General features: G+C 40.3%; 1 protein-coding gene across 1 annotated transcript in view; it reads left to right on the forward strand.

The window, feature by feature from the left end:
- LOC144829331 (zinc finger protein 777-like) overlaps positions 1-17,879 on the forward strand; it is a 104,774-nt gene that overhangs the window by 29,102 nt on the left and 57,793 nt on the right. The window contains exons 4-6 of the mRNA XM_078688377.1: positions 6,883-6,996; positions 10,079-10,192; positions 13,032-13,136. Coding sequence (XP_078544503.1) covers positions 6,883-6,996; positions 10,079-10,192; positions 13,032-13,136 — 333 coding nt within the window. The remainder of the gene's footprint in view (positions 1-6,882; positions 6,997-10,078; positions 10,193-13,031; positions 13,137-17,879) is intronic.

Raw genomic sequence — 17,879 nt, forward strand, 5'->3', positions numbered from 1 at the left:
GCATCATGTCTTGAAGGAGTTCGTTCAGCTCAAGTAGCTGAATTGATTGCTTTAATTCGTGCATGTGAAGTATCAAAGGATATAAGAGTTACCATCATTACTGATAGTCAGTATGGGTACGGAGTTGTGCATGATTATGGACAACTCTGGTCACAGAGAGGATACATGACATCAACAGGATCACCAATTAAAAATGCAGTTTTCATTAGAAGATTAATTGAAGCAATACAATTGCCAAAAGAAATTGCCATAGTCAAGTGTGCAGCACACACTAGAGGGACTGATTATATTTCCAAAGGAAATGCCTTCGCAGATGAAACAGCAAAGTACTGCGCAAGGAAAAATTATTCTTACAATCGGAATAGAAGTACAGAAACTGATTCAAATTCATTAATGCTAACAACTATTGTAGAAACATGGAATGAGATTAGAGATTTACAAAACGAAGCAGATGATGAAGAAAAAGACCAGTGGTTAAGATCAGATTGTAGACAACGTGATGAAGATGGAGTGTGGGTTTACAAAGATGGGAGAGTAGTTTTACCAAATTGCATGATTTCTGACATGGCCAGATTATATCATGGTCCTGCACATTTAGGAAGAGATTCTATGGTCAGACTGTTTAAAGAAACATGGTTCAATACCAAATTTAGAACCATTGCAGAATCTTTTTGTCAAAGGTGTTTGTCATGCCAACAAATGAATCCAAACAGAAAATCAGTGGTGGGGACAGGAATAATTGGTCGAGAGGGTGGTCCGTTCACCAGGTTACAAATAGATTTCATTGAAATGCCCTTACACAACTGTTTGAAATATGTACTTGTAATTGTATGCTTATTCTCAAGGTGGGTAGAGGCTTTTCCTACAAGACATTGTGATTCAATTACAGTAGCGAAACTAATGCTCAGAGAAATCATCCCAAGGTACGGTTTTCCAGTCACTATTGAGAGTGATGGAGGAAGCCATTTTGATAACAAACTGTTGAAGTTAATTTGCGAAGCTATGAGTATTGAGCAGAAAATACACTGTGCATACAGACCAGAGGCATCAGGTGTAGTTGAACAAATAAATGGAACTATCAAAAACAGAATTGGAAAAATGTGTCTAGAGACAGGAGTTAAGTGGACTGATGCTCTTCCACTTGTTTTGATGTCAATAAGAAGTACACCAGATAAAAAGACAGGTTTGAGTCCTCATGAAATTTTGATGGGAAGAGTTATGAGGCAAGCTTTTGTACCTGTAGGTAAACTGTTGAGCATAAATGACAGTGCAATTTTGGATTACTGTAAAAGGTTATCTGATATGGTAACTTCTGTGTCTAATCAGGTGGGAACTGAAGCACAATCAAATGACAAAGTTTTGACACATGATCTGAGACCTGGAGACTGGGTCAGAACGAAAGTACATCGGAGGAGGAATTGTCTATCTCCTAGATGGCAGAAACCTAGGCAGGTAATCTTGATCACTACTAATGCTGTAAAGTGCAGAGGATTGAAGCGCTGGATTCATCCAAGTCATACTATTCCAATACCAACTCCTGAGAGTTCTGATGTTGAAAGTGATACCACAGATGACTCTGATTCTGAAGCAGAAGACAGAACAGAAGGTGAAGTAATTCCAGATTCTGAAGATCGACAAGAAAGTCGACATCTGGAAACTGTGCCAGTGAATGGAAATCTGACAAGAAAAGACTTAGAAATAATTGAAATAGATTCTGAAGGTGAAGAGAATCTGCTAAAAGGAAAGATAACTGAGGATTCGGTTGTCTATGTTGAAGACAGAGAAGCTGAACCAAAAGAAGTTTCAGACCAGGAGAGTATCGAAAGGCAGAGAACAAGCTCTGAAGTAAGGAACAAAAATCCGAAATCTGGGAAGCTAGAGGTAATTGAGGAAGAGGAAGAGAACGAATTACCGAGTACCAGTGATGGAAGACAAAGTGAAGTTCCTGAAGGAGTGAAATTGCCGTATAGAGAAGTTCCTGAGTCAATTGAAATTTCAGACTACGAAACTGAGGAAAGTGACGTGGAAGGTGGAAGTGAAAGCAGAAAGAAAAGGACTTGGAAATCTGAATCGAATAATTCTGAACCAAAGAAAAAGTACGTGAGAAAAGCAGACTACTGGCCTGGTGGAAGATTGAGAGTCAGATTGATTAAAAAGCCAATAGAACAAGTTGAAGAAATCAGTAGTCAAAAGAGTCCTGGAAAAGAGGTTGGAGTTGGAAGGAAAATAGAAGTGATATCGAGAAAAGGAAAGAGAATAATTAGACCAAACCAAAAATACAAGTCTCCTGAGTGGACTTACTTAGTAATTCCACCTGTTATTGACATATATGATAGTAGTGAAGAAGAAAACGAAATCCAAGAAATTAGTGACAATGATTGAAGTACAAATTTATTAAATTGGCATAAGGCTGAAGAAATCCTGTTAGTTGACACAAGGTCGAAGAAAACTGTCTAATAGAAGAAAAACTTATGTATGACATAAGGTCGAAGAAATCTTGTTTAGGGTTATAAAAAGAAAAATATTTTAAAAGGGGGGTGTAAAATTTATTTTTATTTTTGAGGCTAAAACTAACCTAAAAATGCCTTACATTAAGGAGAGCACTTCAAAATGCTCTGTTTTTAAAAGATGCTGTAAGATGACTCTGGTGTGTCTGCTCATTTTAGTTCTGCTCTGGTTGGTACTAGCTGTGATTATACCTTTAGAAATGAATAGAGAATTACACAAAGTTAATTTAACAAGCAAAGCTCTGGTTAGCCAAACTAAACATAGTGCATCTGCAAAAGTAATCGATCATCAGCCTAACATTCATCAAGATAAATCAATAGGTGATTTTTCAAGCAATACTTTCACAAAGCTTTTGAGTGAATATGTAAAGGTAATGGATGCAAAGGATTGTTATGTATGCGTTAAGTTGCCCGCTTCTGTTTCTGAGGGAGTAACATATAATATGCTTCCTCTCACTTATGCTGTTACATGTAGTGTATTAACTAGTTTATTTTATCAAACTGGACGTTTAGAATATTACTATTCAAATTATGATGAGATTTTTGCTAATGTTAAGATTGATAATGCTTTAAATAAGCATAAGAAAGCTAAACAATTGAGAGAATATTTCCTTGTTACTAACGAACTCACTTATGAGTATGCTTACAAGAATAATCTAACATGTAAATTGAGTGCTGAAGGAAAGAAATTTCTGAATATGGTTGAGGAGAGAAGAGCAATTTATAAGAGAAATGAATTAGTCAAGCAGACTAAGTCATCATTCTGGCAAAAAGAGGATGAGAAACTAAATGGCAAAATGCTTGAAAATATTGCAATTCACATAGATAAACCTGTTAGTGGAAAGCTTTGCATTAGAAGAGATAACACACTTTTTGATAATTATTTTGTAGGTGCAAGCAACTGTGAAGATACTTATCAGATTTTGGGAGGTTGGGGATTTAAAGGTGGAAAAGATCCTATCTTTCCTGGAATTTATTTTGTTTGTGGTGACAAAGCCTACTACAACCTTCCAGACCATTGGTATGGAACTTGTTATGTGGGAATTGTTTTTCCTAAAGTGTTTCATGTTGACAGAGATTCAGAAGGATTATTTAAAATTCATAATTATGTAAATAGAGCTAAAAGAGAAACTTTTACTGAAGTTCTGGGAGATATTTTTCAAGCTGTAATACCTTTTGTTGGTATAACCCTAAATGCAGGGAGAATCAGAAAATTGTCCACTATAGTTGATAGATTATCAACTGACACTGCTGATGGGTTTCAATTAGTGAATGTTGAAGTTATTGCAATTAGATCCATGGTAATTCAAGACCGTCTTGCTTTAGACATACTCCTAGCAAAAGAGGGAGGAGTCTGTGGCATTTTACATGTCCAACATTGCTGTACATATATACCGGATGAAAGTAAAAATATTGAAATGTATATTAAGAATATTACACAAATGCATTCTGAAATAATTCCTTTAGAAGAAGAAGATTTTACTGGGAAACTTTCAAATAGGTTTCAAGCAATTAAAAACTGGTTTCATAATATCGGAAGTTCAATTCTTGGCAAGATTCTGGCACCTTTGATTATAATTATATTCATTTTTATTTTGACTAAAGTAGGTTGTTTGTTGCATAAAAGAAAGAAGCATTTGAGAGAAAAGAAGAGAATTTATAAACTCAGAAAAGAAGAGGAAAGGGAGATTGAGTTGCAGGAGTTACATAGAGAGCGTCATGTTAATTGCAAGGATTATGCTGAAACAGACTTTTAGGTTTACTAATACAATGAATTTGAATCGATTTCTTATAAAATAAATTTACCAACATTTTGAGTGCTGGTGTGGTGATTTGTTAATCACCAGATGAGGGAGTTGATGGAGCGAGATAGAAAACAAAATTTTGTTTAAACTCGCAAAGTCACATTTCCATAACATGAATAAAATTATTAATGATTTGTGATATGTTGTGCTAATACAACCTAGATTAAACTTTACACGTGGGGGGACTAACATGTGTGCTCATAAACGTGCATAAATGTTGCATCTTTTTGTTCGTGCAAAATAATAAAATAATTTATTGTTTTCGTTTTTGTCATTACTAACTGCTGCATATTTAAAATAAGCATGTGCTTGTTTTGCTTTTCCTTGTCTGTGTGATGTCATTTCTACTATTCTAGGTGCATATGGGTCTCATAGAAAAACGGAGACTGGTAAATATAAACGCTGCTTTATTTGTTTGCAATGGCTAGGTAACATTTTGATTAATCGGGTGGGTTAATTATTTAGTAAACCATGGGGTGGATACAGAATATACTTTATTTCTTACATTAATACTTTTCTTGTGTTTGTTTTATACTAGAAATCATAAGTTGCCTGCTTTTGAGGCCTAGCTATTTGAGCCGCAAAATAAAAGCTGATCTGTAATTCTGCAGAAAGTCACGAGACGCCCATTCTGAATTAAAACGTTTATTGAAGATGCATTCACAAAGCAAAAACTGATGAGCTGACATCATTCTGTCGGACATGGCCAAGGTCGAAAGTGAACTTTTTGTCAGTCCTTAACTTGGCATCCGCGGAAGTTGCACTGTAAGACTATGGAAGCTGCGAGGATGACTTAAAACAAAGTTGCAATCGCAGGAAGCCTCTGGCTTCACGTGGAAGAGACAATGGTCTTTGTAAGACATGATTTTGTGGAACTTTTTAAGAATCGGGTGACATGTCACTTGTCACTCTCAGCCAATGAGACGTCGAGTATTTCTGAAAACTTTCCTTTGCTAGTTTAGTTAGCGTAGAAAGGTATAAAAAGTCATGCCCTTAGGGTTGGGCTGGCTGCTGCTTTCTGACTTTCCGATGAGGGTGATGTGCTGCTGGACTTTGCGTGGAGCACGTAAGAATCCTCAAAGATCTTTACTTTAATTTCTGTCTATTTAGCTCAGTTAGGGAAATAGGTTTTAGAAATGCTAAACTTTATATAATTCTTTGAAGTTAATTCAATTGCTTAAATTGTATTTTTCTTATTTCTTACCATCATGCTTGCTTTATTGCAAATAAATTTCATTTATAAGACTTACAACATATATACCATAATTTAGAAAATAAAATCTTACTTTTGACAAACAAGCTGGTCTTGGTTATTTAGAAGTATAGGTTACCTTTAGCTAGATCACGTCGCCTATGGTGGTCGTTTAAATGGTTGGGTTTTATTCTAATGACAATATTCTTTCTGCAAATGTATAAATATGTATATAGTGTGTAGATAATGTGTATATAGATTTATTCTGACCACCTGATTCAGTAGGCCCAAAATATATCAGGTTCATAAATGGGTCCATGTTTAGTTTAGAATTTTGTTTATAGGTTATGAAATTGGGTAGCGTAGTTTATGATATATTTTCTATAGCCCGCTGGATCAACCCCTACATTTCTCGCCGTCTGTGCCACTCACAAACTGCCTTAACTCAATTTATTTGGAGTCCATAAGTCTTTGTTTAGGGAATCTGCTTCACTCTTTAATAAGTATCCTCTCTTTTGGGCTTATTTTTTATAATTGATTTTCCACATGCCTACAATATATACAAATAAATTAAAGTCACTAATATTTTATGGAAGATAAAGTATACATATAATAAAACCTATTGATAAGCTAATATCCAAAAACGTATAACTGACCAATGTACAAAGCAAAATTCTTTTAATTGAAAAAAGGAAACCATGTATGTGTACACGAATAATACTTTTTTCTAAAGGTAGAAGTAAGCCACAATTAACCCAACCTGTGCCATACATGTCTTCATACAGTAACATAACAATTAAGAACCCCTTGCCTCAGCCCTCTTCAAAATTCTTCAGTTGCCGCCTCGTTGATTAGTTTCATATCCTGTAAATTCAGTTCTGGATTTTACTTTTGTTGATTATTGCTCTGATTAATGATAGGCTTTCATTCTGAGGGAGAACAGGGGTTGGTATCCTCATACGGACATAAAAGCCATCCCGAATTGCATGTGCGTCCTGTACACTCCTCAGATAAGCAGAGGAGCCTTCCTTCGTTTATTGATCTATGTGATGAGAAATGTCATTGGGCTTGCACGTGAACAGCTCTGCTTAAAAGTGTGAACTTTGAACAAGACTTATTGGAACGATATCGAAGGTCTGTGTATTCAAAATGCTTCCCCCCTAAAAATAACCCACTTAGATACTTCTAACGAGTCTCGAGGGCTGGAGTGCGGAAGAGAGCATGGAGTCAGTCCACTGAGCTGTGCTATTCCAACTTTATAGAGCTCCAGGCTCAAGCTAGGTTTACATTGTTAATGGTTTCACCTGCCCGAAGCTGATTTCTGGAAATAATCTGTGCATCTGTTAATATTGAATACTCCGAAATCTCTTTTTAACAGGTTACACAATCACCAATCCGGATGTTTTATTCAGAGTAAAAAAAGAGGCTGAGCCATGCTACCAGAGTGATGAACGCTGGGCAGGAAGAGGACGCAGTTCTGGCAACCCCACAAGTAAGATTTTTGGGGCACTAGATTTCCAGTTTGAAGGTGGGGGAGGGGCTTTCTTTATCGCTTGGATTAAGTTCCCTTCTTTTCGTTGCTTGGATATGTGCCTTCTCAACCACGACTAAGTAGTTCCTTGTTCTGTGTGACCACTTTCAGCCTCTTGTGAATTTTTTGGGCAACTGCAGCATTATTTTTATTTAGAGTATTTGAAGAGCACTAACCAGAAACAAGGAACTGTGATGCTATTCTTGCTACTAGTCAAGACTATGAACAGAGAAGAAGAGAGGGATAAGGTGGATGGGGTCAGTGAAAGGGTAAATTTTATGTATTTGTGAAATATCAAGTCCGTTTCAGTAGAGCGCAAATAGCTTGAGCATTCATATACGATCGCTTATGACATCTCTTTTGATTCTGGGAATGGAGAGTTTCTGAGAGTAGGAGGATGTAAGGAATCTGGAGGGGATGTATGTATTGAATCTTCATCTAATGAAAGTGGGGCTCTTGCTAAAAAATGCCCCCTAGCACTGGCAGATACAAGAACGGGCAGAGCCAATAGTTCTGTCGTTAGTTTGATACCACATGCAAACACAGTAATGCAGAAATGTGCACAGGCGATCTGTGCCACTTCTCTCTGGCCACTCTCTTTCATTGTCTGCTATGTATGTGCCCTGTTTTGTAGTTTAAAAGTTTGCAGTACTTGATTTTTAAAATGTATTTCCAAGCTTGAAGTCCTGGTGGAATGCAGCACCGCAAGCTTGGAGAATAAAACAAGCATTGGCATTGCCAATAGGTCTCGCTTGTGGGACCTTATAAGTATTTAGTTTTGCAGCACAATATCCTTGTTGCACCAAGGATATTGTGCTGCAAAACTAAATACTTATAAGGTCCCACAAGCGAGACCTATTGGCTATGCCAATGCTTGTTTTAGGAGAGCTCTGGAACAGTCTCCCATCTGTGAGGGTCTAGTATGGATACACGAACTTGAGAAGTTCGGATGGCGGAGTATTGCTAAGTTAACTTGTGGTGAAATTGTGCTAAAATAGGTTTTATAAAAAGTTCCGCTTAAACGATACATTTAACATATGTATCCTACCTAAGGTGTGAGTGGTGCTCTGCCCCCTCCCCCAATGTAGGTAGAAAATTCAGTAAGGTAATACCGTCTCCCATGTAAGGCTTCCCTGTGCAGAGTGGATTCTGTCGCCGGTTAGCATTTTAGCTGACCGTGGGTAATGATATGGGGGGGAGGTGGTTACTATAATGTATCCTGGTGGAAGAATCATACGCGAGGTCGGACTAGCTTATAGTGCAATAAGGCAATCCATGTATCAAGTGCTTTTTGTTTTTTTGTTGTCTAATATACAGATTACTTCTATTTTGATGCACAAGCGTAGGTGTTCTCCTCGCCAGATACTCACCTAGTTGCTAACACCACTGCCGCAATCCCTAAAGGGTTGTAGAGGTATGCGGCGTTTTTTTTTTTTTTTTGCCGTGGTAGAGCAATGCGGTAACTGTAATTCGACAAACTTATTAAGCTGTGGTGGTTCCGACTATACACCCCGCCGCTTAATTTATAAAGTGACGTTAGTGGCTGCCATACAGATTGTCCCGTGAGGCAGGAGTGGCTGCTAGCTTGCTTCTCTGCCGTAATACACGCAGGGTCAATGATGCAGCAGTGGCACCGGGGGCCAAGAGAATTACGATAATTGCTATAGTTGATTACTCAGCCCGTAAATGGGGTAACATGTTCATTGTATTTCTTACATTACACTTCACGATTGTGTAAAATGTCCTTTTTCGGAAAACGAGCCTTTTCTAAGCAGGAATTATAATATAATTATAACCTTTGAATAGCAGTACGTCGGGGTTCCATATGTCTTGTTTAAACTTAGTGAAGGTTCAATAATTCTACAGTGCAGTCTTGGTTCATGAATGAAAACACATGGAACGTGTTGTTTAAACTTAGTGAAGCTTCAATAATTCTACAGTGCAGTCTTGGTTCATGAATGAAAACACATGGAACGTGCGCCGGGAAAGGAAGGCAGAGAAGGGGAGGGGGGAGGAGAAATGCGACACGGCGGGCAGGGGAGGGGGCCCGAGTGGGGAGAGCGGCGAAAATGACTAATTAGGGGAGGAGAAGCCAAGAAGCCGCAGAGCGCACGCTGGGCGAAGCCCTTTGATGTGCTGTGCGGCAAATGCAATTAGGAGGGAGGGAGGCTGATGCGCGTTCGTGTTTGATCACGTGGTTCACGTGAACTTCATGAAAACCGCCAGCAAAAAGCTGGTGGTTGCACGAGGATTTTGGCCACTTAAATTCTCGCTCCGCTCGATGCGCTTGCGCGCATCGATAGGTCGCGAGACCTAAAAAATGTGACCTAGACATAGGAAACATTTTTCTGCATGCCTGTGTTCAAACATGGATGCCTGTCACGTTTTAACAAACTAAGCATAACAAAAGACTACACTCACAGGTAAATAGCAGCATCATACTACAAATATATCTCAACAAATGCCTGTATACATATGCCTGTATTTAAGGAAATCTCATCCTGTATTTTAACCCTCCATTCTGTCTGCCTGCTCAGCTGTTGCCTAGAATTCATGAAAAACAGCATGGAGAGATTCTCACAAGAAGCACCATTTTCAATATTTTTCCGCTTTTAACCCCTTCGCTGCGGGGGTAATTCCCACACGGTGCGGGGTGAGCACGGCGCTGCGGTGCTCGTGACGAGCCCAGCTCGTCATGAGTCACAGTGGAGCTTTGCTCATGACGAGCTGGGCTCATCACAACCCCGCCCACTGATTAATTCTCCAGCACAGGCGGGGAATCAATCGCGCTTGGGCGGCGCGCAGCCGTTATGACGAGCCCAGCTCGTCATGAACACAGCTCTACTGTGACTCATGACGAGCTTGGCCCGTCACGAGCATGGAAGAGGTTAAAAATAAATACAGACTGGAAATACATTGTTTTCAGTCTGTATTTATCTGTAAAAATCAGTAAAAACTGAAAACCGGAAGCCCTAATTATGATGTACAACACAGCATGCTGACTGAAAACAAATTCATATTTGTTATTTTTTGTTTTTACCAGGTCATCCAGCTTTTTACCCGGACATCTTTCTGAGAGTTGACATAGATGAACACAGTGGTGTTTCTGGCAGTCCAAATTCAGCAGAGAGTTTAAGTTGCAATATTCCAAACAGAGGTAAGTAGAAAACCTAACATGGATGCATGAACACTCTTAGTATTGATTAGTAATACATGCTTTGAGCATAAGATGCATTACTGAGAAAGAGAATGAGTTTGTTACATGTAGTGTTTTAGTGTGCTGAACCTGCAATCATCCGTTGTAGTGCTTTTCATGTGCAGAACCCCCTTCCAAGCACAAATAGTACATGTAAATGGCACATGTTGGGCATTTCTAGTAGTTTTTGTGAAAATATATCAATGTGAGGGCTTGTTAAATGGAGGGTGCTGAATTAATTGTTGAAAATGTGCATCTTGCACATGAAAGTGAGTTGTAGGTGACAAAAGCAAATCTTATTGAGACTTGTGTAGCCGACATTGTGTCATTAGTATGGCCTCTTATCATTATTGACGTTTGTGTACTTTCTGTCTCTGGTTTAGTGGATTTCACCACTGACTGAAGTCTATTTCCTGATTGTTCCTAAGTTTGATCATCAGCAGTATAGCTGAAGTGAATAGCCTACTTTCATGTGAAATGTATGCTACAGTGGGTAGGGGTGTGTAGCTTAAATTTCCTTGGAAGATGCTGAGCTTTAGATATGAGCGAGGCAAGTGCATCTGACTTTTTTGATTTGGGTGAGGAAGGGTATCGGAAGGGAGGGAAAACGTGGCCAAGTGTGCCTCTTGAGTATGACCAAATTTGCCAGGACTTATGACCACTTGGGCAAGCATATGGTAAGCCATAGCAGGAAATATTTCCAACTGTGTTAGAAAATCCATGTAACTCTTGCAAAGCATGTGACAATCAGTGTTAAAGAAACTCGGTTGACTGTTGAGCCCTGAGCTCTTGCCCCCCACACTACCTCAATAAGAATCCTGTTACCGTTCGCCCTCGTTACGCTGAGAGTCAAATGCACAAATATTTGTACAAGGCCTTGTGTTCAGATCTATAGTAGGATCAACCTCAGGAAACCAGAATATTGCAGAGAGTTCCTGAAAGAAAATTACTTTATGTCCTCCAAAGGAGACGACAGTTATTGCAGGTGAAAGCCGTTATCTTTTCCTTAAGTTAGAATTAATAAACTTTGGTTAGAACATCAGGGGGTGAATTCCTCTGTGCCAAATGAATACAGTGTATGTGTTCTGCCAAGGCCAATCTGCTGTTGGTCGTTTGCACCAAGGACAGCTCCAAACAATTTCCTCAATTATCGTTCGATTCATTTTCCGCCTGCTCCTTCTTGGGAAACCTATCCTCCATTTTTTTTTTATTTGTTTATTCTGTAATACATACACAGCAATGTACACTTTAGTCAAGGTGAGGTCTATACACTTCTTTCTCCACATTCCACATATCGTATACACAGTTGAAGCACTACTCACAAAGTATATACGTTAGTATATATGTATCCACGTCACTTGGTTACGGGTACAATTATAATTTTGACAAGACCTCTAGTCCTCGTATATTGGGTGCAGAGTTATTGTTCAACTAATTCTCATATGCCATATAATCTTTTTTTTTTTTTTTTTTTTAAATGGTATTTACTGTGAGCAGCTCTCTACATCTTCAAGCTTTTCTTAAAGGTATTCTCTTAAAGCAACAAGAAATTACTGTTCTATACACCTCTTCTCACAGAATTTCTCTAGGCTGAATACACGTTCTGCCAATCCATGGTCATCTTTCTTAATAATCTTGAATATATTTAAACAGGTCAGAACCATCCTTTCACAAATCCTTTGTGATTCCTGAGCCTTGTCCGTCTTGCATGTGGGATTGAGGAAGAGTCTCCTGAGAAACAGATCGCTTACATGGTTTCAGTCATTACTGCCCTTGGACAAAGAGGAGTGCTCCTCCCCCAACATTTTGCTTAATATTGTCTGGTGCCATCCTGTCAGCAGGGAATGGTGAGGCGAGCACTTGTATATATCATGGTCCAGAATAGTCTACCAGGTCTTCGTTCCAGCTCAGCCACCTCTCACTTTTCAGGATCAGAGGCCTCAGGTAAAGAAGGGAGGCCCACTATATTGAAATATTCAGAACAAAAAATCGCATCAACGTATCTCTAAAGAAAGGTTTCCTTTACTGCTTGTAAGATCCCTGAGCAGGGCTGCAAACACACCTGCGTCGGCGAGTGTTTACTCATCTTCAGCATCTCCAGACCCGTCTGATCTTTGCTTGTAACACATTACTGCCAGAGTTGTCCAACAGGTAAAGTCCCATATTTCGAGCTGCACGAGGTCAGTTGAACAATCACAGGTAAACCCTTCCCAAGCTTTGCTGCTGTGCTGTGAAGTAACCTCCATGGCTCTCCCTCCCTCTCTGCAGGATCTAGGCAGGCCCTGGTATCTGTAGTTGTCTGTAGCACCTGGTGTATTATCCTGCAACTAGCAACCTGGTCTCCACATTCCCCCAGATTTTCAGATGCTGTCTCAGTCTGGTACAAAGCACCGACAACAGTCTTAAGGTTGGAGCCTCCCCATCCCTGGAACCACAGAAGAGCCAGTGGAGCAGGAATGATGGAGCAAGAAGGGTCGCTGGATTGAGGGATAAAGCGGGGGAGACACATACATGGTTTACTCCATGTACATACTTGTCTTGCCCCCACATCTCTCTAATTTGTCTATTGGACATGTGTGATTTGGCCTAATGTTACATTCAGCTCTATTGCTTTGTTGGCATCGTGTATTTCGAGAGTCCTGCGGATGACCCACCTAGAGATTTTTAATCTGCAGCCTAACACTGAGCAAGAAATGTTAGATGTTCTTTGTGATGACAAGGTTGTGCATATTGTGTAATCACTGTAGGACTTACGTTTAAGAAACTTGCATCTTATTCCTCATGCATTAATGTATTACAGGATATCCAGTTATATCTGCTGATAAACCTCCAAGATGTAAGCGGGAGGATCTGCCATATCCTATTGATCACTTGGACCCCCAGGAAAGAAGAAGCGTATTAACAGGTATGTACCGGTATTTTAAGAGTAAAACATTTATAGTGTTAACATTGTTAAATCTCTGTCTACTGCACTCTAACATACACAATCATAAACATGTTATTGTCTGCAATTTAAACAATTTCTATACAGTCTACTGAAGTCTGTGATGTGCTTCTGGTTCTTCTTTTGAGATATAATGAATTAATGCAAATTATTTCCCTATTACTAATGTTGGTTAATGTAATGCAGGCAGCATAGTACTTAAATTTTGATTTCTGCTGTTTCTGCTAAAAACTGTAAACGTTTTTTCAGCTATTATTACTTATGTTTGCACTCTGATAAAATTATAATCTGGTCATGGCTCGTTATCTCAGGACAAAACATGCTTTTGTGGGGACGACATTTTATAATATTGTAAGTAAGTAATCTTTATAATCTTTTATAATTTTGTGCTATGTTCTTGCTGTGTGATTTTTTTTTTTTATTTTTTTTTTCCCCCGTCAAGTTCTCTTGTTCGGAAGGGTGTAGTGCGGCTAAGGAAAAAAGGGCAGGGATTGTAGAGGAGGTACGTTCGGAGAGGGACCTTACCCTATGCCAATTATTTCCTTGTGACCTAGCCCCCTAATGGCCCTTCATGGTCCCTCATGGGGCTTTTGCTCAGTTTTTTGCAGCAGTAGCTACAACAAGGAGTTGACCTTTAATATACCTCGAGAGGTCAGAGGTTTCTCCACTGGGCATACTTTAATGTTATGGGCTAGCCAATGACGACAACTTGGTTGACATTGAAACCTTTTTAATGCGGTTTATCTCACTGTACATTGAAAATATATTTATCACTGGCGTTTGTACATGCACTGTAGAGGCTTCAGGCCCCCAGCATTGAGAATGTGCCTAAAAAGGCACGGTTGGCACCTATACCTTACAGTACAAGATTTCCCATCCTTGAAGACATGCCTTTACATGTTGTCTAAAATGTATCCTTTCCAAACCATATGTACATGTTCCTAAGGAGTAGGCACCTCAGTCGAAGACGGTCTGAATAGTTGGCAGCGTGCGTCTTTGGTTAGTGCAGTGGTCCCAGAAACCATGAAGTGAAGACTTGAAAAAATGTGCCAGAAACAGTATTAGGGAACAGGGACTTCCACCACCTTTGTTGGTACTAGGAAGTTCCATCTGACTACAGGGTTTTTACTTCGATAGTTGACATGTAGTAGTTCTGAAAACTACCATTGTATCTTACTGAACTGTATTGACTTAGGAAACATGCTTCTCGTGTTTTGTGAATTTAAGAAGAACTACTATAGAAACATTACGTTTCCACTGTTGCAAAGACACCACTGGCACATATTCAATGTTTTAACTGCAGATCTCAAACATAACATGCAATAATGCATGACGAAGTCCCTGTGCACCAACTGAGAGCTTCTCAAGGAGCCTAGCTAGGGACAACTGTGCTTGATGAGACACTTCATACACCTGTGAAAACTGTCTGGACTTTTTGCACTCAAACACACAGATAATACTATGTTGATCTAGGGCCATCACCTCCTTTTTCATATCGGTAATTACCTGGAAGACGGTCCGAATTGAGAAATCTTTACTTCACAAAGTCACCCACAAAAGAGCTGAGTGGAAAAGCCTGCAGCATCATCCTGAGGATGTCGGATCCTGAGTATTTACCTTTTCATGTTTTTCGCTGTAAGTATTTGTCATGATAATTCGAGGGCATGACTTCTGCCGTGGGCATTCATTTCAACCTTTTCAATGAGAACTGAATTCTGTGTGTCAGTGTGAGTTAAATAACTTTCTTCAGCGAGCTACATCACAATTGCATACAATTCTGACCCTGCTCTACGGCGAGGCCCTAAATCCTGTCCAGCAAAATGGATCCTTTTAAACACATTCAACGTTTTTTAATGGCATAGACTGTATTAGACCCTGAAGCGAAATCAATTCCTCTGTTCTGCTGTTCTTCCTCCTCCCCCATTTTTTGTCCTGGAATTATAGTTTTTTGGCTCATGTACACTGCTTAAGTGGATATACATTTTCCTATAAATTTCCATTATTTTACTTTAGTAAATCAACTCTCTGTCAAGGCTGACTTCTCTAATTAACATTCCTACCAGCCTACCGGGTAGGTAAAAATCAGTTCACTAACTACTCACATCAACACACACCTTAACCCACAGTCATGGAGGCCTACATGCTGGTTTAGGGATTATACACCTTCCTTTAATCTCATAGTGGGATATAGCTGGTTCTCCATTGACCCTATAGATCACTCCTCATTTCAACAGCTTTTTTCAAATCTCATGGTTGGTTTCACTGCATGTGCACAAAAATTGAGAAACCTCGGACCCCTTTCATAACCTAATGTGAAAGGGGTCCTGGGTAGTTTCTAATATGAAAACTCTCCCCTGGGACTATCTCCATGACAGCTTTTCTGAGTAGCTCAAGGTATTTTGTTTTGTCTTTCTTCTTTAGTTAGCAGACTACTATCAACTTTCTAATTTTACGACTTTTTGTTCAACCAGTTCTAACATTCATGGATGTCCATAATATTTCTTTTAACCATAATCATTCATTCAAAACACATTTTGAGTATTCATTCCCCATGCACTACCCCTCTGTGTGTTATAATATGCTATAATGGTTCGTATCTTCTGATCCTCATGCTAAAAAAAAGTAAATCCTCTAATACTACCACAGGATAACTACACCCTGCATAATTTACTAGATTGATACCTGACACTAGGATATGTGTATCATCTGTCAATACAGAACCTGACCTTGTAGACACGTAGTGTTCTCTTCATATTACATAAAAGTTAGAGGTCTTTGAGAATAGTGATTACCATTATAACCATTGTATGTCACCACATTAACCTTTCTTGCTAAATGTGCTACTCTACAACCTTTATATGAGGTTTACATTGAACAGAATAAATCAAATAGTCTTCATGTCATCATTCTATTTGTTGCATAAATCAAATTAATTGATTTTTATGTGTATATATTATACAAGGAGAACATTGCTGATCATCATATGATTTTAAAAGTTCCAAAAAGCTGTTGGGACTCTCTGATAGGTCGCAAGGTGGTTTTTGGTGGGTTGTGAATGTCCTGGTCTACACACAAGTAATTAAGATGATTTGCCTTGTTGGTGCTCAAGTGCAAAGGTGCTGAAGAATGCCGCAAAGCCCAGTTTTAATACAACCGCTTGGAAGTATTCCCAAGCAAGTCTCCAGGTGTACCTTCCAATATTTGTTGCTGCTGTTATTTTATTTCACAAATCCATTTTAACAGAGAATGTGCTCACTATACAGATCATCCGCAAGACAGCCACTTGTGTATGACTTTCACACCAAAAGTAAGAAATATGGATGTGGCCTAACGGCCGGAGCTGCCAACTTTGCATCTGGAGAACTAGGTTCTGGTCCCAGAGCTGGCTGAACATCCTTTTATTGTTGGCAAATCACTTAACCTCCTGTGCTTATAAAAAAAAAAAAGAATCTGACCCTGTGTAATGTAATCTGATGCCTATGTTAATACTATATATATATATCTCCTACTGACCACCCTGACCCTCTAGGCCTGCCGAGGGTGTCCCGCAGGGACCCCCAGGGCACAAAAAAGTATTTTTTTGTGTTATCGGCAGGATTCGGGTTGGGTCCGCAAACCCGGACGGGATAAAACCGAAGATTGGGCTCCCACGCTTTGTTTAATTAGATCCCTAGGTGGCCCAAGTCCCGGGGGCCAAAATACATGCGTGGGCCCGCGCAGCTCCGGGGACCGCCACCTCCCCAAAGCTATGTTCATTAAATGCGAGGGGGCAACGTGGGCCCCTCACAGCCCCGGGGACCACTACCTCCCAGGGGCATTTATCTTTTAAATAAATGCACCGGGGTGTTCCTGACCCCCCCGCAGCCTCGAGGACTGTCGTCTCCCAGGGCATTTATTTTTAAAATAAATGCGTCTGAGGTTCTTGCCTCCCCATGCAGCCCGGGGACCAACACCCCCCGGAGCTAAGTTCATTAATGCGAGGGGGCCAGGGGGGGCCCCAAACCCCTGGGGGTCGCCACCTCCCTGGGGCATTTATTTTTAAAGAAATATGTTGGGGTGCTCCTGCCTCCCCACACAGCCCCGGGGACCGCCACCTCCCCGGAGCTATATTAAAGAGTAGAGTATGGGAGGCTTGAGCCCCCCACAGCCCCGGGGACCATCACCTCCCTGGGGCTTTGGACTTGTTGGAGAGGGCCACCCTATTGGAGCTGTAAATGGCCCTGGGGACTGCCCCCTCCTAGGGCCAGCAGCAACAATGTCCCGGGGCCCACCCCCGGGACATTGCAGTTTGCTATGTCATGGCGGCAGCACTGCTCCCGCCTTGCCATAGCAAACTGCTTTGCTTCATGGAAGAAAGAGCAGAAAAACTGGTCTAGCTTCCATGAAGCAAAACAGAATTGTTTTTGTACAGAGGGAGCTGCATGTTTGCAGCTCTCTCTGCACAAAAGCAATGCCGTCTCCCGCAGGAGGCTGGCAGATGGCAGGGACAACTACCCCTCCAGTAAGTCCCACACTGTGGGATTGCTAAGAGGTCTTCAAAGGCCACAGCCCCCTTTCTACACCACTCTGCAAACGCGCCTCCTGGCGCACTACTGGTTGGGGGAAGAAGTCCACTTTACTCCTGACGTCCCTTGTGGGCCAAGAACTCCTCCTGTTACTTCCTGTAAGTCTTACACAGCGGAATTCCTGAGGGCTGGTTGGAGG

The sequence above is a fragment of the Lissotriton helveticus genome, chromosome 4_1 (genome assembly GCF_964261635.1).
Source record: "Lissotriton helveticus chromosome 4_1, aLisHel1.1, whole genome shotgun sequence".
NCBI lineage: Eukaryota > Metazoa > Chordata > Amphibia > Caudata > Salamandridae > Lissotriton > Lissotriton helveticus.